General features: G+C 38.5%; 1 protein-coding gene across 1 annotated transcript; it reads right to left on the reverse strand.

Annotated features, from left to right (window-relative positions):
- Positions 1–8,069: 8,069 nt before the first annotated feature.
- On the reverse strand, positions 8,070–13,590 carry tent5ba (terminal nucleotidyltransferase 5ba). The gene is made up of 2 exons (XM_057834460.1): positions 13,285–13,590; positions 8,070–9,622 (listed from the first exon to the last, which is right to left on the reverse strand). The coding sequence occupies exons 1-2, from the start codon at positions 13,438–13,440 to the stop codon at positions 8,594–8,596; spliced, it is 1,185 nt and encodes a 394-aa protein (XP_057690443.1). The 5' UTR covers positions 13,441–13,590; the 3' UTR covers positions 8,070–8,593.
- Between the last annotated feature and the right edge of the window lie 10,601 nt (positions 13,591–24,191).

Consider the following 24,191-nt stretch of genomic DNA (forward strand, 5'->3'; position numbering starts at 1 on the left):
ACATGTACTAGTGATGAACTCAGTTAAATTCACAGAGGAAAGATGATTGGATGTTACACGATTAGGCGTCTATCATTATCTTGGGAAGGGCGACAAGTGCTTTTTTCACGGCGGTGTGCATAGCTGGCGGTTGGAAACTAGATCTCAAAAAGTACAGGTTATTTCTTAGCACCAGCCAATACTGACGAAGTCATTTTTGTGTCGTATCGGCATCGGTGCAACACTACTTTTCATTCTACTGGCGCTCTTCCATGGAACACCCATGGGAGTGTTTCGGAAAAGTCTGTTTTAGAACCATTTCTGTTATTTGTTGTTCTTGAGCTGGCCTATTTTGCATTTGTGGCTTACAAGTCACCTAAATTAAGCAGAAAATAAATATGAACGTCAGTGGCATATTATACAATAATGACACTCTAAAATAGACAGTTACACCTCAGACGTTATAATGTTTGGACGGAGGGGCGCAACACTACCCTCCCCTCCGTGGCTAAACTGCATACACTGAAACCATTGAGAGGACCCGCCACTCTGGATGAAGTTGGGATTGTTTGTCAGTTGGCTGTAATGCCAGGAATGCTCACTGCTACTCTCCCTGCGTGAGTGAGCATCTCTTACACTATATAATGCATCTCGGGCAGCACACCCTCTCTGGTGAAACAGTACATTTTTAGTATTACAGCATATGGAGTCACATCTTAAGAGCTAAATGACAAAAATACAATTGTCTTGTCTCTCAGAGTCAGGATTAGATATTTTTTGCGTACGCCGAGAAATAATACAGATGGAATCAGATACGTATCGAATTCAGATTCATGCACACGCACACCTTTTAATTTTCAACTACAGTGAAACAAAAGTGAAAATATATTGAATTCAGAATCGTGCACACGCATACACACACGTTTTAATTTTCAACTACAGTGAAACAAAACTGAAAATGTGATCTAAATAGATCTAAGTACAGTGTGTTGTGAGTCAATCATTATATCAGTAAAACAATTCTTTCAAGAATATATTAAATATTAGGGTTATGGAGTTATACAATATATTCTATTTAAAAATGTACTACCAAATAGACAACACAAACATTGGGTGTAGCTAATGAATTAAAATGTATAATTTAAACCTTACCATGGAAATTCTCAACAACAACAAAAATTACCTCACCTTTAAATTCTCCAGAAGCGAGTGAAAGTTTTGCCAGACATTTCTAACCGGTTCTACAGTATATCTGGCTCGTGTTGACAATCACAAACTGCCATCATAGATAATTAATTGCTGGGCCTTGTACTTTGTTGGAACAGTTTGGGTACATACTGTATGTTGGGTACAAAGTTCCATGCCAAAAAACACAATAAAAAACAACATCGAAATTATTTTGCATTGAATTACATTATGCCGGAGTCGGAACCCAAATTTCCACGGTAATCGGAATTAACCTTTTAAGTAAACCTAAATACGCCATAAATCTCGAAATAACTATCCAGAAACATGTATTATACGTCATTGTACTGTCCTCACTAAGATGCTGGAGCTAAGTCCTAGTTAGCTAGCGAGCTAAGATCCGAAATGACAATGTCAGACATCCGTGTGGTTTGCTGATTTTATTCAGCTGCTCATGATATCAACACTTGCATAATGAAACTAAAATGAAATTAAATCTGTTTCATCTTCAATAACAGCAATTCAAATTGGAATTTATAACTAGCAATAACAGCAATAACAATGAACACAAATGTGCAGGGTATATCAGTTAGCGTCCGCACATCATCAAAAACAATCACATCAACTCAACCCAAGTGTTCGACCACAATTGAAAACACACAATAAACTCTTCAAAAGGTTTTATAGACAGGTGTTACCTATGTGGATGCTTCACAAGCAACAAATGTGCGCGCAGGCTTGCAGCTCTTTCCCCTCTCACTCGGGTGCGGGACTTCTTCGTGGGAGTAAATGGCTCTTCCTCATGTATGCGCGTGCGCTCTTATTCGTGTGCGCAGATACGTTCTTCTTCATGTACATGCGCTCTTACTCGCGTGCAGAAGCGTTACCTGCTCTACGCTTCCGGCGCCAAAATTAAAAAAAAAATGCATCACAAGGCTGTAAACATTATAAAATAAATGAATAAATAAATAAAAATAAGACTGGAGACTCCAGCATCGTAAATTCGAAATCATGTAAGTCTTGTATGTCGTAACCTACCTGTGTATATTGTATATATATGTTTATTTATTTGTTCATTTTTGTTTTTATTTTTATGAAGTTGGTTTTACTTGCGTTTCTAAAGAGCTGAATTCAAAATTCTTAGATCATTCAATGGGCACAACATGCATATTTCTGTGTAATATTGTTCTCAATTTTATCTGTGTCTGATTGTACTTCCCCTTTGCGGAGATAAGCCACCTACCTCATAAATCTGTACAACACAAAACCCAGGTTCGTTCTGAAACGCGTTCTTGTCTCTTTATTTGACACCCTCACTGCTACTGGCAACACCTTTCTTCATTAATGAGAGATTATGTTGCGATATAAAAATTTTTTTTTTAAAAACAACAACAACAAACGCAAACCGTCAATTAGCTTCACTTGTGTTTGCTTGTTTGGGCTTTGCACATGTTTACATGATGAATCATTAACAGGTTGTGCTTGTGAATGAAAAACAACAGTAATGAGTTACTTATTACTGTTTTGGCTACCATTGACGGCGATAGATGTCCATATCATTTGAACTAGGATGGCTGACAGTGATCATTCACTGCCAGCCCTCACAGTGTCAGAATATGCTAAAACTAATTTAGCATGAACACTGATAGTTTACATTCAAACCACTGTGGTGACACTATTTATGTGTACTGTAGGCTTTCTTACTTTGTGTAAAGTCAGACATTTTCGAGGCACAACACACATGCAGCGTCCTCCTTCAGTTGAAATTGCAAGGCCAGCTTGGTCCAATCATGGGACATGTGTTTCCCCTTTGCACCCATGAGATGATGTCACACTCATGTGCTCCCCAAGTATAGCTTCACTTCCAAACTTGCCCACATCCTGAGTCAGGTCTGTGTGATCTAGATTGAGTCTTAAATCTCATCATTAGTGTAAAAAAAAACTATGTGCTTATAGAGGAATTATTTTTATTATTATTTAAGATAAGAATGTTTCCCTTTTTTTGATTGGCATGATGGGAAAAGAATACTATGAAACAAATAAATCGGGTTCATCGGGTTTACTTGTACTGATCTTAATATTATTTGCATATTGTACAAACCATACAAGTAGACCATATTTAACATGGATGATATATTCCAACTTTTCAAACAAATATTGGATGAATGAATGAATGAATGAATGAATGAATGAATGAATGAATGAATGAATGAATGAATGAATGAATGAATGAAAAACCGGAATTTTCGGACTATAAACCGCTAATTTTTTCCCTCATTTTAAATCCTGCGGTTTATAGTCCAGTGTGGCTTACCGTATTGGCCAGAATATAAGACAGTGTTTTTTGCATTGAAATAAGACTGAAAAAGTGGGGGTCGTCTTATATTCACGGTCTAGACATTATACCCACTTACGACGCTAGATGGCGCCAGATATCATTGAAGCGATGTTCTGTCATGACAGATCTCAGCTACTCTCAAGTTTAAACAGTTTGCATTATTTCATTGCAATGTTTTTCCTTATTCAGATTTGTTTCAAGACTACAGTTACAGTTAGATTTCACTTTGATGGTTAATGCAGTTAATGCAATTTTGTTGTTTTATCACAATAGATTTAGACAGATTTAGATAGTTTATTTACATTTCAAAAACCAGAAGCCATTCATTTACAAATGTGATTGCACTTTAGTTTACATATTTAAATGTTCAGATATTAAGATTTGAATGAGGCAAAATAACATGCTTTTTCTCTCAAATATATTGTTACAATCATTTGTTTCAGATGTACTATAATTATTTTCAGTATAAAAATTAATATTGTGTTCAAAAAGTCTTTTTTCAAACTTGAGTTTTGAAAAAGAGGGGGTCGTCTTATAAACAGGGCCGTCTTATATTCGGGCCAATACGGTATTTCGTTTATTTATTTGGGTTAATAGGTTACACTTTATTTGACAGCGGAGTCATAAGACTGCCATAAGACCGTCATAATTGTGACATGAGACTATCATGGGCATTAATGAATGCTTTTGATGATTGTCATTTAGTGTCATATGGAAAATGATGTCACTAACTCCATTTATGTCCAGCTCAGTTCTTGTATATCCATTCAAAAGTGAGATAATTTGCCGGATGACACAAAATGACATCTCTTATAAGCATTCATTAAGACTCATGGCAGTGTCATGTAATAGTTATGATTATCTTATGACAGTCTTATGACACCACTGTCAAATAAAGTGGTATCAAATACCATAACTAGCAATTAATGAAACAACTAGAACAGTAACTGAGGAAATAGTTAGAACAGAACATCAATTTTGATTGTAATTTACATCTGTAGCTCTGCAATTCATACTAGGAGGCATGTTGGACGACAACAGTGTTGACAGAAGGTGGAAGCAGAGGTTGACTGTCTCCCCCAAGGGAGCAGTGATGGCCAAATGAAGCTTCTTGTAGCAATGAAGCTTTGCAGCCAATTGGTTCATAGCTTCATTTGGGTCTTATTACAATGTTATGATGCCGCTGTCAAATAAAGTGTTACCCGTTAATATCTTTTGTTGTAAATATCCCATGATAGAGTGAAGACAGCTGCGGCTTATAGTCCAGTGTGGCTTCTTTATGAACAATTGCTGTTTTTGTGTCAAATTTGGTGGGTGGTGGCTTATAGTCAGGTGCGCATTATAGTCTGAAAATTACAGTATGTACAAACACACCCTCACATTGAGTGGTTTGAATACTTCCTTCTCACACACCAACACACAAGCATAAACGACAAGAGAGCATAGGAATATCAACACTCTTCCAAAATAGGTCAAAATACCTGTAAGCATGGTTAAATGCTGAATAATAATAATTAATACTGTATTTGTTTTTTACTACTATTTAATGGTATTAGAAAATAATGCTGCCATATGAAGAAAAGAAAAAGGTTACTTTATTCAACTATGTACAGTATGTATCAACATTTCTATTCTTGTACTGTAATCGAACTGCATTATATAATAGATTTTGCAAGAAAGCACAGTGGTGTTTAAGCACTAACAAAACACTCAGGTTTTTAGGCTTCTAAGCTAAGCTAGCTAAACTTTACCATTAAAGTTGATAGTTTGGTAAATACAATCGAACAAAAAAGGGAATAACGTTGATTTTTAAGCAATTTAGAATTGTTTTTAAATGATGAGCTAGTACTTTAGTAGTTCAGCCTCATTTCAAATTTGGGTCGGGTCACTGAGGTCCTTTGAAAATATCATTAGTCCACCAAGCATAACATTCAACCACTAAGCATCTGCATAATTATGCAAGTGTTTACATTATATTACATAATCAAGACAATATATACTGTACATATGAACTTATCCTAGCTGCCTGTCTGTAAATTACCTCGAACACAAAGGAGCTCTCAGTATAACTGGGTCATTTATACTAATCCTTCCCACTTCCTTTAAAATAAATATTCCATATTGTGTAAGTGGAGGTTGGAGGCATAAATATTGGGGCACAAAAGTACAAAGGTTGCTCTTCTCTACAGCATGGGTGGCAATGGTGATGTCCCGTTGGGAAAATGATTAAATGAGACCCCCTGTTGCAATCCATGCTGCTTTTTACTAGGTAAGGCCAAAGGCAGGAAAGCACACAACAATTTAGGAGCATGTTCGAGGCTGGTCCAAAGTGAATAATCATCACATGTCCATTACTGTTTGCAAAAATGGGAAGGCGACTTCCACAATGGGGCTCTGTTCAAGAAAAGATAGGTCATCAATCAAACCAAGCAGCTTGAGGCTCCAAAAGCGCCACCACAGACTCTTTTCACTAAGGAATCCTAACGGTTTCTTTCTGGAAACTTTATTGTAAGCTTTGAGTTTATAAGGTGTGAGAATTCCAAGGCAATTAACCAAGTGGCTACAAAGTAGCACAACACCGATTCCCCAGCGTGGAAGCGCTTGTTGTGCAGACTTGAAAGGAATTCGGAGGTGAAATGGTTGATACTTGCTTCACAGTGAGTGAGCAGGTGGGGAGGGGGGTTGGGAGGGGGAGTTGCTGTAGGCTTAATTTTTTTTTTCCACATGCAAGGGCCCCATTGGATGGTTAAACCCAACATGTGTGGAAGTATAAACTCCCATTGGAAGCATTAATTAATACTTGCCATTATGGGATTATACATACTGTATCTCATTTCCAGATTTAACAGTGTTTTATTTTATGTTCTGCTTCCTATTTCGTAAAGGGACTGCCGACCCTGATTTAGTATTTCCGATAGAGTAAATGTTATTTGACGAGATGTCACGTCCATTAGGGAAAAAATGTTAATACAACTCATCTAGGAGGTCACAAAGGGACACAGGAATAATATATGACGAACTACAATGCCTCATTTAAAAGGGTTTATAAATCAACAAAAAGGAAGACACAAGACAAAAAATAGCATCAATGGCAAAGTTCTGAGGCAAAAAACATCTAAATGATTCCCAAAACGTTTGAATAGAAAATGTAAGGTTTTTTTGGAAGATGTTATATCGGTAGAGCAACCAACAGTAGAGCGTAGTCGTGGTAGCAATATGATCTGGGGCTGCAATATGATCTGGGGCTGCTATGTTTCTTCAAGACCTTGACCACTTGTTGTGATTAATGGAAGCATGAATACTGCCCTTTATGAGAAAAACCTGAAGAATGTCTGTGTGTCAATTTGTGACCTATATCAAGCCACACTTTGGTTCTGCATTTGGACAATGATCCAAAACACACTACCAAGTCAACTTCTGAATGGTATTAGAGGAAATAAAAATCAAGATTTTAGAGTTATCTAATCATATGACTTTAATTTATATGCCTACATGACCTCAAAAAGACCATTAATTCTTGAAAACCAAAGGAAATCAAAACATTTTTTTTCTTAAATACAGTATCTCCAAATATATGACTCATTGCTATATTATTATTCTTCTTTCAATGAAACTCAAAATTGTTGTTCCACCAGAGACTTTCATCCGGCAGGTGGACTTAATAAAACCAAGCTTCTGCTGTAATTACCAAATAACTAAGACTCAGCGTCATCCTTATGTGCAGCTTAACCTTTTGTGTCCAAATCGCCTCCTGGCATCCACGAAGGCAGGCAGTAGATAGATACTACTTAAGATAAAGAATACAAAGGAGACACATAATAAAAGAAAAAGAACACAGATGTTAATTCAGGTGGCCAGTTGTTATAACGTGTTTTTTCCCCTCATCCCGGTCTAAATAAAAGTTTTAGTCATAATAAACGTGTTACATAAATTGATAAGGAAATAAAGCAAATCAAACCCAAAAAAGCTAATTCCATCTGCGATAGTGAGACAACATCCAATAGGAAAAAAAATTGAAGGCTAAATGTGTGGTCAAAACCAGCTTCTCCATCCTCACTATCAAGATTTTGGACCATGACTCGGATATGGTGTCAGTCAAGCAAATAGGGTTGGCTTTCCAGTTGTATTATGGGTAGGAGAACAGGCCCGCCTTTGTTAAAAAAAAAAAAAACGCTTTAGTAATCAGAAGAGAGAGAAGGCATTGTACTTGAGAAAAGACTCCTTATGGTTCACGTTCTGAAATCGTAAGGGATCCTTAGCCCCCGTTTTACAAACGCAGCCAAAAGTATACATGCCTTGCAGTGGAGATTGGAAAGTAGTCTCCTTGATGAGATCAAGTTGAAGCCAAACAAGCACTCATGGTATGCATCTTAATAGCACCTGTTACACTCCCGGCCAACCCTCACTATATGACACGAAACGTAAGTGACGCACGAATGATTTTAACCCATAAGAACCCACAGTGACAGTGTCACGAGGACGACTGCAATATTAAATGTTTAAGTAAAGATAACTACTTAAACCAGTCTGGACCAGATGAAAACAAAAATAACCACAACACCAAAAATGACTTCTCCTTGTTTTAATCTCACAAAAATGAATGCTTCTGCTTCTTTAAGACAGAGTATTCTAGAGAAGGAAAAAAAAAATCTGAATGCACAGTTCATATGTTACAGACATTCCAAGAACATTTCACAGGTCATTTTAGGCACTTGGAATCATAAACTGAACGAAAAATAATTCCCTTTCTGAGCAAAAATACATCTTTGGTCCAGTATTTTACAAAAAATTAAAAGCCACAGTATGAAAATCACAAAAGCTTTAACGTTTGTCTCCTAAAGATTGTATTCCTATAAAAAGCTTAGTGAAAGACTGTTTTCGTGAAGGAGTTATCGCTAAATCGTTTAAAAAATGACCAGCAATCTCACGAATGTTGTGTGTCGGCTCAATCGTACATACAGCAGAACAGGATTTTTTTGTTGTTGTCTTTGTTTAATAAAGTCACATTTGGCAAACTCATTTTTGGTCTGTGTATCCAGTCCTCTTTCTGTATAAAGATACTGAAGCAATCCATCTTTGGGCACATCGGTCTCAGCTACAAGGCAGCCATGTCTGATAGGAAGTGGCGCACGGCGACACGTGTGGTGCCTGTACATGTGCGATGTAGTAATTGCTGAAGTTAATGTCCTGGACGTAGGGTGCTGGCTGGTAGTAACACGTGACGTTGGTTACTGTGGGGATGGCGTTCTGCTCGGCCAGCACCCTCAGTGCCAGCATGGAGATGAGGCTGAGAGTCTGGCGCCTCTCGTGACCCATCAAACACACGGTGCTCTCGTTCACCACCTGGTGCAGCGTCATCAGGCACTCGTAGCGTTTGTGCTCCATGCCAGCAAAGTGGTTTTGGAGGTAAGCCTCCAGTTTGCGCTGCTGCTCGCCAATGTCAGAGAAGTCAATGAAGAAGCGCGAGCACATGTAGCGCTGCATCTGCTTCATGTCCGACTCGGAGGCCGCTCGGAAGCCTCGTACGAGTAAGTGGCAGTACTTCAACAACCCACCCCCTCGGATCTCTTCTGGGCTTCTCGTGGCTATAGTCCTCTGACACAAATGATCCATTGCCTCCTGGAAGTCACCGTACACGCTCTCGCCGACCACTGTGGGATGAAAGCTTTCCGACATGGGCGTCTCGGAGCACCGGTCGAATAGGAGAAGAGAGTCGAGGCAAATCTGGAAGGAGTCCACGCTAAACTCAAACTGCCGTCTGAGAGAGTCCACAAATTTTAGCTCCACGTTTTTGCCCGTGTTGTTGGACAACGAGATGAGGCTCCAGCGGTCGGTGTCGTTGCAGACTTTCACCAGTTTCTGAACGTAGGCCTCTTTTAGGGTCAGCGCTGTGATACGATCCTTGGAGACTCCTGGGGGAAGGAAGTCGAAGAGGCAGTCCAACACCACATCCTTGACCAGACGGAACGCCTGGTCGTCCTTCAGCGACACGCCGAAGATCAGATCTAGGTCCTTGTAGCCCAGCCCGGTGTCCTGGTGGAGTACGTGACTGGCAGCCGAGCCGTTTAGCCTGACGTCTTTAACGCACACTCCCTTGTCCTCCAGCCGGGCCCGCACCACCTACAAGAGTAATGCATTAAATATGTGCATGGGAATACTGTACAATGAAATCAGCGGCTTGGCTTGCACTCAAAGTCAAGCCAAAGTCAAAGTCAGCGTTGGCTTTGGCCTGAACGTAAAAAGAGGCCTAACGTAGAGAAGCAGCTTCAAACTGTCCTATATAGTCATAAGCGCACACTGACATGCATACAATTAGGAGCACCTTGCAAACCATCAGTTGATCAGAAACCTCAGATTTGTGGGTTAACTTCTCAACATTTGCATCATTGAGGGTTAGTGGAGTTCCCTTTCCTCTCCAAGTGACTTTGATAATGGTTCAAATAGACATGTGCCGGTTACCGGTTTCACGGTATACCGTGGTGTGAAAACGTCGCGGTTTCAAAACCACTAAAATTTACCGTCATACCTTAGTACGGTATTCGCTATTTTTCATGTGCCAAAATGCAGCCGAGGTGGCTTGGTGCGGCAGCGCTCACCCTTCCCCTGTTTGTTGCCGTGAGTGTCAGTGACCCTATTCTGCTAAACAGCCAGCAACCCCCCCCCAAAAAAACTCCAAACACAAGGCTTACTTTTCTTCAATTTATTGAGCTCTCAAATCGTGGTGAAATATACAAATGAATACATTTAAAACGTTATACAATTGTATTTTTCCACATGTGAGTAGGTTCAACAGGATAGCAGTAGCACCATGAAAAAGGTCGCCAAAAACAAAACATACATTTTCCTTTCAAATTCAATATACAAACTAACTAAAACTTACAAAGACGAATGTTAGCCTAGGCTAAGCTGGGAGAGCAGCTTGGTCGACGTTTTATGTCTCACAGCCGCTGAGTGAGAAACAAGCTTGAATGAAGGGGGGAGAAAACAAAGGATCGCGTCAAAGATCGCTAATTGCGAAAGGAGGTCTTTTTGTTTTAGATGAAACCTTGAAACCTCAACAATATTTACATTTTAACTAACTTATAAAACTAACTTATACATTTTTAACTAACTTATTAACTTATGAATTCTTTGTTCTTTTTAACACAAAGGCATGACATCATGTAGAAGAGAGTTGACACAGTGGCTGAAAATGGCGAACTTCAGCTTCTCCCCCTCAAAAAAAGTCATACAGTATATATTTTTAATTTTATTTAGAAGTGTTCTTACTTTTTTATAGCAATTATTTTGTTCTTGCTCTATTATTGAGCAACTTGAGCTCTGGCTGTGGGTATAGTCTAGGTTCTATTTATTTTAATTTTATATAAAATATTGGTTATTTTTTGTTAATTTATTTATTTTAACATTAATTTATTTTCACATTATATTCATGTTCCAATTTGCAAATATGTTCTGAAAAAAAAACCTGTTCAATGGAAAAAAGTTTTTTTTTTTTTTTTTTTTTTTTTTTAAACCCATACATCTCAAAATTTTGGAGCTATAATTGCAATACCGTGATACCGTGAAACCGCGGTATTTTTGCTCACGGTTATCGTACCGTCAAAATCTCATACCGGCACATGCCTAGGTTCAAATAAAGCTTGTGGAACAAGCCTATAAGCATTTACTTGAATAAAAAAAAATAAAAATTTTAAAACACCTAGTTCTTCTATCACTTCATGCGACATTTAACTAGGGGTGTGACAAAATATCGAAATGGTGATATATCGTGATAGATTGTATCCCAAAAGGTTATCGATATGCTCCTGCCAAGAATCGAGATATTGTTTAAAAAAAATTTTTTTTAAGAAAAGGAACCAACAAATTTCTACCAAAATCTTCAGTCTCAGTTAACTCTAAGGCTGCCATTGACCGTGCTCGTCTCCAATCCATTTATCCATTTAGACTGGGAACGTTCGTTCATTCGACACCAGAGCATTCGCAGTCATTCTGTCCGATTTTCGGGGCATTTACTAGTCACTTGCTTTTTATTTACAGGTCATTTCCTGTTGAATTTGAGTCACTGACTATTCATTTGGGCGATTCCCAGGTCACTTCTTGTTCTGTAACTCAAAATAAACAGGAAGTGACCCATAAAATACCCCAAAATTAACAGGAAGGAACTAAAAATCAACAGGTACATGACCACAAATGGCTCAAATTTACCTCATTGCCTGGCATTGGCTGCCACTGATGGTCATAGACGTTCAATTCATTTGAACTGGGAGGGTGGCATCCCTCCCAGTTCAAATGGATTGGACGTCTACTAGTGATAAACTCATTCAAAATTCACAGCAGAAGCTTTTTTTCTGTTTATTAGTTGTTTGTAGAATATCCTAGAATGATTTCCTGACCAATGTATCGATAATCGTTGTATCGCCGTATCGTCAGATCATCGCTATTGTGAGCTTTGTATCGCAAATCCTATCGTATCGTAAGGTAACAAGAGGTTCCCATTCCTAGATTTAACCATCAAAATGAACGACTCATATAATGTTTCATCGATCCATCTAACAATCTTTCAAAAGCAGAAGCTTGTGTTTGAAAGGACACCACATCATGTGGAGCTATTTATGTACGCTCGACTATCTATAGAAAGGAATAATTTACGATCCAACGCAAGCCACATCATGTGTCATCTTTCTGAGGAAAGGAATGGCTCATGATCCAGTCAGTCAGGAGCTTCATTGCTGATAACACAGACGTACGCGATCCTAATTCTCCTCACATGGCGCTGACCCTTCAGATTAGAGTGTGTTAACGCTCTCCTATGGTGATCACATAAGTCCTATCATTATATCCTGGGTCAGGCTAGAGGAAAAAACATTCTAAAGGCACAGCATGACTTGTTTATCATGACTCAGCCTGGGAGAACGTGAACTCTGCTTGCATTGATGTCACAACCTGGAATGCGCACGCTTAGATTTACATTATGCAGTTCTTCTCCAGGAGCCACGAATGTGCTCGAAGGCAGGCGGTGGAGGTGAAACCCTAGCAGAGGCATGTCTTTCCTTTTATAGTAAGAGGCGATTGATGAAAGTGACAGCGAGAACTTGCGTAAGATATTCTGCCTTGCAGTAAGCTCAATAAAAAGGCTCACATTTATGTTTTGAAATAATCTTCTACTGCACTTTTAAGCCTTGGTAGTTCTTCATCTTGTAAATGAATGAACGATTAGGATAGAATTTCCATTATTCTAGTTAGTCCGAATTGACGTATATATTCTTAATGTTTCCACATCATAAAATGTATGCTTTGGGGTTTATACTAACCCCAACGAGAGCACGCGTCTACACTTCAGGGGGGCTCAAACCTACATTCACGCTTCCTGCAACACTCAATGGAGCATTCATGTTTCCATAACCACAAGCATGAGCTCAGGGCTCAACACACGCGCTGAGATCATCATCAACGTGGGAATAAACGAAGTGCAGCCTTATTTTGAGGGTTGAGATGGACCATAAGTGGAATTTTGACTCATGAGGGGACGCTTTGGAGATAGCCAACTGTCTGTGCAGACGCCACAAGGGGAGGAAAAAATGTCTAAGCCAACCACTGGAAATGTTGGAGGTGGGAGGGGGGTAAAATTGCAATTAAAGCCATCCCAGTGATTCACGTGTGAATGACAGCCTCATTGTGGAAATATTATTCAAAAAGAGTTGGGAACTGATTATATTTAGAACGTTCTGTGACTACATTTGAAATTGAATAGCATGCAAAGTCAAACATTTTGATTTGTTTACCTGGACAATCTGTCGGGGTCTCATGGACAGCGTGGGGAAGTTTCCCCTGCCGTGGATGGGCACAGCTTCCCCCAGGATGGAATCCAAACGCTGCACCTGATCCCAGGACAACACGCAAAAACGCCGGCTCTGCTTCGAGGCATCCCCGCAATCCATACCGATCAAACACACGCCAAAAAAGATATAAAACTGAACAAATTCCGGTGGTATATTCCACTGAGGGTGTCCCGCTCCTGCTGGATGGAGTTCGGGGAGAAAGTGTTGGGTCAGCTGATGGTAGAGAAGTCCGCCCTGCGTGCTCTAGCACCGATTCATAAGGAAGGTCTCATGTGCTTCAAAGCTCCGCCCTCATCGGCATACGACTCTTTGATTGGCCGACGTGTTTGGTCATTGAAAGGGACTGGTGGAAACTCCCTAGATGTGACGTCATGGCTTTGCTTTCGTCAAACCAGCTAAGATTGAATAAAGTTTGTGATGGGATAGCTTGCACACCAAGGAAACCTTATTGTGAAGAGGTGTATGTTATGCATTTCATTAATCTGATCAATATGGTTAAATTTCACATTAATAAAAGCAAATCTACTGGAAAGAATGCGTGTTTAATTGCATTGTGCAGCGGATTCAAGCATTGTATTTTTTTTTACAAATAAAACAATATTTAACCCTTAAATACCTGCAACATGAAGCAATTATCAGAGAATCCAAAAATGTGAAAAATAACGTCCAAATGAAACCTTTTTTTCTAATTTGTATATCTATCTATAACCCTTGCTAAATCCAGTTTTTTTTTTCTCTCTCATGGAACCTGCAGATGCATGTGTTGACTTGCATCCATCACTTTTTTTTTCTCAAAAAGAAATATCAAAATTCATATTTAGTCTCGAAATCATGGCATTTTAGGTGTATCATATGTGATACTTTTGGCAATAAAGGCTAACTAATTGGCTGCCAGAGACGTGCAATTTGAAATGGGAGGGACTTCCACTGTGACAAACTAAATTAAAAGCAGAAAGATGTAAAACAAAACAAAAAAACACGATTGGACACCCATCATAATCAATGGTGCTGAAAGAGTCAAAGAAAAAGGCAATAAGAATCATTCATGTGTGTCTTCTGAATATAGTATTTATAATGTGATGTTATAATGTACTAGTATTTTGTTAACTGTTTTATTTACTATATTTAATCCCTCTAGAACAGGGGTCGGCAGCCGGAAATGTTGAAAGAGCCATATTGAAGAAAAAAAACAAAACAAAAAACAAATATGTAATAAAAATTGAAAGACTTGTGCAGTATAAGCCTTCTAATTAAGGCGTGCTGTATGTATCTATATTTGCCAACTCATAGACTTCATAATGATATTGATGGGTTACATTCGCCAGACACTGCACCACGCCTTCAAGAAGGTGGCCGTTCTTCACTCCGCTTCAGTCGGTCGCAGTTATTCAACACATGCAGCGATCCAACGCCGAATTTAGGTTGAAAAAGTACAAAAGCTGCACCGCATAAAAAAGTAAGCATTGATTCAGAAGTGATTTGTTCGAGGATTCAAGGTAATTGTTATATTTTTGGTACCGTGCACGCATTTTGGAACGCTGTGAAAAAAAATCAATAGGAGAAATTAAGTGCTATGGCATTGGCGTCATAATTCGCAATATTTACGTAAAATAAATGCTAACTCCCTGTTTTTTTTTGGGTTTGTTTTAACCAAGAATCGAGACTCTTTTACGTCCATATCTATAAAGAATTCATGGATTTAACCATTTATTCCCAAAAATTCTAACGTAAAAAGCTCTGTGTTGTGATAAGGTGGCACCACAGTGGCTTAAAGACTAGCAGCACATTTGACATATTTACGTAAAATAAATTCAAACTCCCAATTTTTTTGCCTTTAACAAAGAATCGAGTCTGTTTTATGTCCATATCTACTGTATAAAGAATTCAGGGATTTAAGCCTTTATTCCTAAAAAATTCAATGTAAAAAGCTCTTTGTTGTGATAAGGCAGCGCCATAGTGGCTTAAAGACTAGCAGCACATTCGACAAAAAGAAATTAACCGCTACGGCATTGGCGTCATAATTATGTAAAATAAATGCTAACTGCCCGTTTTTTTTTTTTGTTTTGTTTTGTTTTGTTTTTTTGCTTTTAGCTAAGAATCAAGACTGTTGTACGCCCATATCTATAAAGAATTCAGGGATTTAAGCATTTATTCACAAGAATTTTTGACATAAAAAGCTCTTTGTCTGTGTTTCCACTCGGTCTGTTTTGATGGAGATAGGCCCCCTATTAATCGGCCCCGCACCCTGTGTCCCGTCAACATCATTATGAACTATTTAGTTTGAATAATCGAGTAATCGGATAAGGAACATGACAAATTCAATACCTGAGCTGAGCCTCAAATGGAATAAAAACTAAATGAATAAATAAATAAATGAATAAATAAGAATCTATGTACAACAATAGAACAATTGGCTAACTTACGTAGCAAAAGTCCGCTAGCTTAAATGCTATAAAACGCTAACTTTTTTTTTTTTTTTTTTACAATGCTTTTAACAAATGGTTCAGACACATATTCCCACAATAAATGGCTAAACATACCTATAGACTAAATTACGAATATATTAAAAAAATCCTTACCTCAAACAAAAATTTAGTTTATGATGGTCTTAACATGGAGCAGCTGGACTCAACCATTTAAATGAGGCAGACTAGAGGGCAGTGTATCCGCCCAAATCAATAAAACTAAATGCAAACACTTTCAAAATAAACCAATTCAACGCCACTTTAATTAAACGAATACTAGAAGCAGCATAATTTAATTCGAATCTTTTTCTAATAGAATACTCGAGTTAATCGTTTAATCATTGCAGCCCCACTTTTAAGTGAGAAAAATAAAACATAAAAAATTACACTTAAAAAAAAAAAAAAAACGGTATGTCTACCAACATTGATACATTTAAATAGTATTAAAAAAAAAAAAAGAAAACCAAAATGAAATGTTGTAAACAGCAATCTACATTAATATGAATGAAAACCAATCTACAATTGTCAGTTATTCTTTATTTGAGTGATGCCGCAAAGTAAATATGCAATGTCATTCATTAACAAATAAAGGTGCACCCTCTGCCTGTCCCAACTTTTTTGAAGCGAATAATGTCTTGCATTCCTGCGCAGTGCTACAAAAAAAGCTTACTCAGAAGTTGTTACAAAACTATTTGTACCTTAAGCAAACTCCACGCTCAAGCTTTATTGACTGAAGGGGTATTTGCAGAGCATGCCGGATGTTTTTTTTGTTTGTTTATTTGTTTCTCTTAACGTCTAAAACGCCCTGCTGCTTGACCATATCAGCAGACCTCACTAACACCAAATGCAAGAGAAGAGGGTTTGAAGTATTGACCTGCTTACAAACGATCTTCATCCCTTCACACTCTTAGTGTAAAACTGTCACCTATTTAGATTTTTATCTCATCGCGACCTGTCAAAAACAAACAATACCAACATATCATCAATTCATTTTCTGTTTGTACTTTTTAATATGACAAAAATAGTTAATAAAATAGATATATTTCAAATCAGCCATTTTTGATGCTACACATTCTCTGGATAGGTTGGCAGCACATTACAAGGCACAAAGAGACAACCATAAACTTGCTTATAATGCCTGTTTTTGGATTGTGCGTAACACAAGTACTTGCAAACCCACACGGAAACAGGTTTCGAACCCCAAACCTAAAAACTGTTATCAAATTATATGTTGTTGTTCATTTGTAAAACCCACATGTAAGCACAAACAACACTAATCTGCTGTAAGAGCATACAAGTCAAGTCACTGACTTCACTGGGCCAACTTACGTTGTTATCACACTTCTCAATTACTTTACAGTTTTTAAGCGGAAACCACAAATTCAAGAATGTAACAACCAACAACTGAAACAACAAACACTTACCCATCTATTGATTTTCTATACCAAGGTTCACCAAATCCGGACCTCGGGGCCACCTATCCTGTTGTGTTTTCCATTTCTCTCTCCTCCAACACACCTGAATCAAATAATCAGAATCATTATCAGGTTTCTGGAGAGCTTACTGATGATATAGTCATTTGATTTAGGCGTGTTAGGGGAGAGGGACATGTAAAACATGACTGGATAGGTGCCATTTGTCCTCTTCATAGCTCCAAAGGTTTGATGTTTGAAGACCAACCACATCACAATAGTTTTTACATGGTCACTTCTTTTCGACCAATTGATACTTGAAAACGCTTTAATTAAAAAAATAAATTAAAAAAAAAAAAAAAAGTATTCCGATGGCAGTGTCGATATAGCTCCTATTACCGTATTGGCCCGAATATAAGACGGCCCTGATTATAAGATGACCCCCTCTTTTTCAAGACTCAAGTTTGAAAAAAGACTTTTTGAACACCAAATTATTTTTTATACAGAAAATAATAACATATATATTTTTTTAATATTTGAGAGAAAAATCATGTTATTTTGCCTCATTCAAATCTTAATCTAAATATCTGAACATTTAAATATGTAAACTAAAGTGCAATCACATTCGTAAATGAATGGCTTCTGGTTTTTGAAATGTAAATAAACCCATCTATTGTGATAAAACAACAAAATTGCCATAACTGCATTAACCATCAAAGTGAAGTTTAACTAACTGTAGTCTTGAAACAAATTCGAATAATGAAAAACATTGCAATAAAATAATGCAAACTGGTTAAACTTGAAAGTAGCCGAGATCTGTCATGACAGAACATCGCTTCAATGATATCTGGTGCCATCCAGCGTCGTGAATGGGTATAACGTCTAGACCGCAAATATAAGACGACACCCACTTTTTCAGTCTAAAATTTCAATGCAAAAAACACCGTCTTATATTCGGGCCAATACGGTATTGTCATGCAATGGTTTAAAGAAAGGGTGTTCAAACTAGTCCACATAGAGCTGCAGTGGGTGCTGGATGTCATCCCAACAAAACAATGCAACACCTTTTCCCCAATCTGGTGTCTTACAAGTGTACAGTCAAGGGCGTAGGTTTGCATAGGGACAGTAGAGACATAACACTACCAATTTTTCAGGATGCACTAATTGTCCCCACCCACTTTTAAGCAATCGTATTTGCATTCAATAATGAATTAAATCATAAAGGTAATTTAGATTGTCTTCCCACATATTGTAAGGATAGAATTGACCCTACCATATTTAACTGAATGACTGCACTTTCATTATGTTTAGACCCATATTGACCCCTTTTCACTTGCTGGATGTGTCAGTCCATTTTTTCCTTAAACATGTTTGATTGGCTATGTTCAAATTTTGAAATTTTAATTTGCTAATAAAATCCAGACATATATTCTGGAAGTTTTCAAAATGTTTCTTTAAAGTTTTTGAAATCAAAGGTCTGGATCAAATGGTCTATCACCTGAACCAATATATATGCACTGCAAAAACACACCTCCTTAACAAGTTAAAATCCCTTGTTATCAGTTTAAATCTACAAGAACCTAATAAAATGATCTGCCAGTGCTTCAAGTAAATTTTACTCAAATTTCTTGAAATAGGAATAGCTATCTTAAAATAATCTTAACATACTTATTTTAAGTAAATAGTATATTTAAACTAAAAAAAAAAAAAAAAAAAAAATCAGAAATGTTAATTCATAAATAGATATTGTTCAAAACATTATTTGTTTTGAACAATATTCTTGATTTAGGTGAAAAATTTCCAACTTTTAGATTTATGGGCTTAATAGGAACAAATGGTAATATTTACTTAAAGTAAATGGAATAATCTGACCCATTTAAGCCTGAACGATATATCGTTTAAACATCGGCATCGCGATGTGCACATGCGCGATAGTCCCATCACAAGGACGTGCGATAGTTTTTTTTATTTCTTAATCCACAAAAGTCGCATAGCCTCCCTCCCTCTCTCAGCTCTTTGTTCCTCAGTCACTGCAGCACTCGCTTATTAAAGTTAACAATGTTGACAGCTGGTTTTCTTTGATGTTGCCAGAGGAGCAGACTTCACACCGCTGCATCTGTCAATGATCGTTTAACTGGCTGGAATGAATGTGTGTGTGTGGGGAGAGGCTCGAGGCAGCCGGACCTGTTGTGTCGTGGCAAAAAACGCCATAAGTGATCTTGAGGAGTTTGTAATTTCTACATGTCACTCCAAGACTTACAGCCAAGGTAGGTAAACAGAAACATTTAATAAAGCCAAGCATTTTTCTACTACAGTACTTTATTCTTGTTTAAAGTACATAACTTGTTGGGACAGTTATGTTTAAAGCTGATCATAATTATTACATTTGAAGGGCTTTAAAACCATTTATTAAAATTATTAAATTATTATTAAAATATACTGTCAGGAATGAGGGCAGGCAGGTGTGTGTGGGCCCAAACACAGGAAAAGTGAAGCGAGGCAAAAAAGGCGGTGCAAAAATGTTTTAATTAAAGCCAACAAAAAACAAAGTACCAACAAAATGACCTGGGAATCCAAAAAGTCTTAACAAACAAAAGGCAGGCTAACAAATCAACTTACTTCCAAAGCAGGACGAGGAACACGAAGAACTGGGGAAAAAACGCTGACATGAACGTGGAGATTGCATTGACAGAGACTCTGACATTGACAATGACCCAACAAGGAGTGAAAAGAAACTGGGTGCTTATATACACACATGCAGGCAAGGGGTAACGAGACAACGAGGAACAGCTGGGTAATACAGGAGGACTTAGGGCCCAAGTACACCAGATGCATGATCGTTGCGGTTCCGGTCCGACTCCGGTAAAAAATAGCGCCGGAGCCAATCCGTTCCCATTATATCCTATTGTTCAACGTATACCGGCTGCGTCAGTGCTCTGGATTGACTGCGAACCAACTCCGGCGGGCCACACGCATCCGACAAAATGGGCGGAGCTGGGCCTGGACGTAACAGCCCGGTTGCTTATTCACGGTTCAAACACCAGCGAACATGGACGAAGAACGTTTCATCATGGAGGTGGAAAGTCACAAAGTGATATACGACGCAGCAGACCGTTATTATAAGGACAGCATTAAAAGCGAAGCTGCAAGGTGTTTTTCTGGCAATGATATCAAACAACTGACTGACAACTGTGAGCGAGAAAAAAAAAGCAGCAGCGTGTCTGGAAGTGGTTCCACTGCAGAAATTCTTGTGCCCGGCGCACACACAATGTCGGTTTGTATACAGAGTCGATGGGGAAAAGTACGAAAGAGAATTAAGATACACCCACAAGTTTCGACCTGGTGGTCTATTCAAGACGTTTCTCTTTCTTTCCTACATTTTACTTGACTTTTCATTGAAAAACCAACAGTTTGCGCTGGGCACAGGAATCTGCAGTGTTGAGACACCAATTCCAAGTGTGCTGTTTTTTAGTTCATGTAGTATATAATTCGCTATCCATTTTCTAAATATTACAGATTATTTAACAGTTGTTTATAACAGCTCTATCAGATGTTACGTGCCATAAATTCTAAATGTGCACAAAGATATAAACCCACCGACACAACCAAGGGCATAATAGGCCCCAGCCCCTCTACCCCCCACACACCCACACACGGAGCCCTGATCTCAACATGATGCAGTCAATCTGGAATTAAGAGACAGACACAACTAAAATATTGTAGCGTCGCCGGGGCTGTAATCGGTGGGTTAATTTATTCACCAACGCGGGGCTGTCATTGGTGTGCTGGTGCACCAGCGCGACGCTCCGATTGGTGGACTAGATAGCGTCAGTGTATATAGTTGTTGTTTTTGCATTGGTGAGGTGGCGGGAAGTTAATAAAGAAAAAGAGGAAAAAGGCGTTGAGGCTCATGTGTTTTTTTCGCAGCCAAACGTCCGCTTAGCAAACGTTACAATATCAAACTGCAAGGCAAAAAATGTGCTCTCTCTCTGCTTCTCTGATGAGTACAGACTCTGTGTGTTTGTCGTTGTTTTAAATGCCACATAATCTCGCTCGATCACGCGAAAGCTCACGAGGGGACTGAGTAGGCGGACCGCAGCCATGTGCAGCCGGTATGATTTGCCTGTTTTTGACGTACTGCGTGGCACGCAGTCAACACTGAACCGGACTGGAACCGCAACGATCATGCATCTGGTGTAATTGGGCCCTTACTAGGAGCAGGCAAAACAGGTGAAATCAATGGGTAATCACAGGGTCAAGTCACACTAGGAAAAAACCAACACAAAACCTAACATATAAAATATACATTTTTTTAAATCATACTTTGGAGAAAAAAGTGAAAAAACATGTCTTCAATGTATCTCTTTCCAATGCTAAATCTGAATAAATATATTGAACACACACACACAAAAATTTTGGGGAGGGCGGGGGGTTGCGCTACTTCGCGGTTTTTCACTTATCGCGGCAGGTTCTGGTCCTCATTAACCGCAAATAACGAGGGATCACTGTACACTGTGGTCACAGTGAGTCATCCAAAGTCTTTACAAACAGCTATTCAAGTCATCTAGTGAAAACTTCTTTTTAAAAAAAAAAAAATAATAATAATAATAATTTTTTTGTTTGTTTATTTGTTTTTTAATATCGCAACATAATATCGCAATATATCGCAAACCCATAAAAATTCGCAACAATAGTTTTTTCCAGTATCATTCAAGTCTAGACCCATTAATCTGTTAACTAGTCTTTAACACTCAAAACAAGATGGGTAATATTATTCGAAAAGATTTAAGAAAAAATATGAAATTAAGACCTTGTAAATTTTCAGTGGCAAAGTTAGTATAAATCAATACAGATTTATTTCCTATTGATCATTTAGCCCAGGGGTGTCCAAACTTTTAGCAAAGGAGGCCAGATTTGGTGTGGTAAAAATGTGGGGGGCCGACCTTGACTAACGTCCTTTACGTAGAACAATATATTTAGGGAAAGTTTAGCAAGCCATTCTGTGAGTCACATTTGTTTTATTTTTATTTTTTTTATTAATAATTTCAACAATCTCGCAACTACCCTTTGTAGCGTTCTCTTTTGACTGTCGGCTCTTGTGAAATACTGCTGCTGTAAAATTAAACTAGCTTCAAGTTGCTTCAATTTTTCGCTACGTATCTTTCCTGTAATCTTGTTGTACATGTCAGCGTGTCTTGTTTGGTAATATTGCCTCACAATGAACTCTTTAAAAACAGCAAATGTCTCTTTGCAAATGAGGCAGACACAGTTATTGCGTATTTTAGTGAAGAAATAGTCCAATTTCCACCTATCCTTGAAGCGTCGGCCGTCGCAGTCAACTTTTTTTTTGTTGTTGTTGATTGTTGCTATCTTAGAATATTGGGAGTAAAGAGTCACACGGGGTAATGTTGCTTAGAGTGCTGCCGCCTTTTATTGGGTAAATGAGGAGCAGCATTTACTGTGTAAGCTGGTAGCAGTACTGCTGACAAATTTATTAAGTCTGTGTGCTGGCCAGACGTTATTGATCTTATGACAGAGGCTGGGGGCCGGATGAAATTTGACCACGGGCCGCATTTGGCCCCTGGGCCGAACTTTTGACATTTCTGATTTAGCCTATAAATTAATTAGGTTCATATTTGTGAGAAATGTAACCCTGACCCCGTTCATCCAATAAGTTTGGTCTTAGTAATGTCCAGTCCCCAGCAAAATGTGTACATGCAGGTTAATGCTGTTATATCGTCCCTACCAATATTGAGACCAAACCTACGACCTTGTGTACAGTGATTCCACGTGTTTGCGGCTGATGGGGACTAGAACCCACAGCGATAAATGAAAAATTGCAAAGTAAAAAATAAAAATTTGAAAACAAAAAACTGCGGTGGCCTGAGGGCGCGAAGTTTGAAGTGCGAATTAGCGAGGGATCACTGTAATCAGTTGATTGCAGTTAGGTGCTGCTTGTTTTAGACAAACTTCATTGGTTAAATTGTCTGTGCTTGATTGGTAGGAACAAAAACAAGGACCCGCTGCGGCCCTTGAAAACCGGTTTGGACATCCCTGGTTTAAAGTGTAGACACATGGAGCAAAGCCATGGTGTTTTGAAGAAGGTTCATACTGTGGGCAAGCAGGTAAAGAGGACACACCTGCATGATTACAGTGCATCATTTTATGTGTGATGTATTAATTACAGGATGATGCATAACAAAACTAAAATTAGTTTAAATAATGAATACTTCCTGAAGATTTTTAAGGGTGTGTTAGCAATGTGTAGAAAGATTGGTTTTGTTCAGTCAAAATTGGCATTATCTCCTGTAAGGTTTTGTGTAATTGTGTCTGACAAACGCAACATGTTATTTAGTTAAAACAAGCCAATGCTGAAAGCATAAAGGGAAACAAATACGTTGGGCAGGGGCAGAGGACTGTGAGTCATTCATGACGAACATCAGGGAGCAATCTCGAGTCCTTTTTTTTTTCACACATTTGGACAAAATAAAGACACATGCATATATCAGGATTGTGTTGTAAAATCACCTATTTGTGGCCGCAGGGTGTAACTTTGTAGAGGTGATAGCACATGGTTGCCTGGTACACCAGACTCACCGCTGTTCCAGCTATTTAGTCTGGCCACCATTCACGCAGATACAATTTCCAGGGCGGAGCAAGCCACAGCAAACAGACAGCGGAATGGACCAATCAGCAACGGGCAGACGTGACGTTAGTAAAATGACGAGGGCAGGACGAGGGACTTGCGCGCAGAAGTAAACATACGAAGAGAGTTTATTCAACATGGCTAGCGCGAGACAGACTGTTGTCAATGACTCGTGTCGATGTGTTTTTGGTCATATAAAACTGATTTTACCGTGGATTGGAACATATTCTCGGCTCTCCCGTTCACCATCTGTGTTGTTGTGGAGACGACTTTCGACGCGCAACAGTGACATTGCTCGTTAAGAACACGTCACGCAAATAAACGAAT

Source organism: Corythoichthys intestinalis, chromosome 4 (genome assembly GCF_030265065.1).
Source record: "Corythoichthys intestinalis isolate RoL2023-P3 chromosome 4, ASM3026506v1, whole genome shotgun sequence".
NCBI lineage: Eukaryota > Metazoa > Chordata > Actinopteri > Syngnathiformes > Syngnathidae > Corythoichthys > Corythoichthys intestinalis.

Excerpts from the sequence above, each read along its gene's own strand:
- tent5ba (XM_057834460.1), bottom strand. The coding sequence starts at position 13,440 with ATGGATTGCGGGGATGCCTCGAAGCAGAGCCGGCGTTTTTGCGTGTTG. Across the intron at positions 9,623-13,284 it reads GACCCCGACAGATTGTCCAG|GTGGTGCGGGCCCGGCTGGA; the intron begins GTAAACAAATCA and ends TTACTCTTGTAG.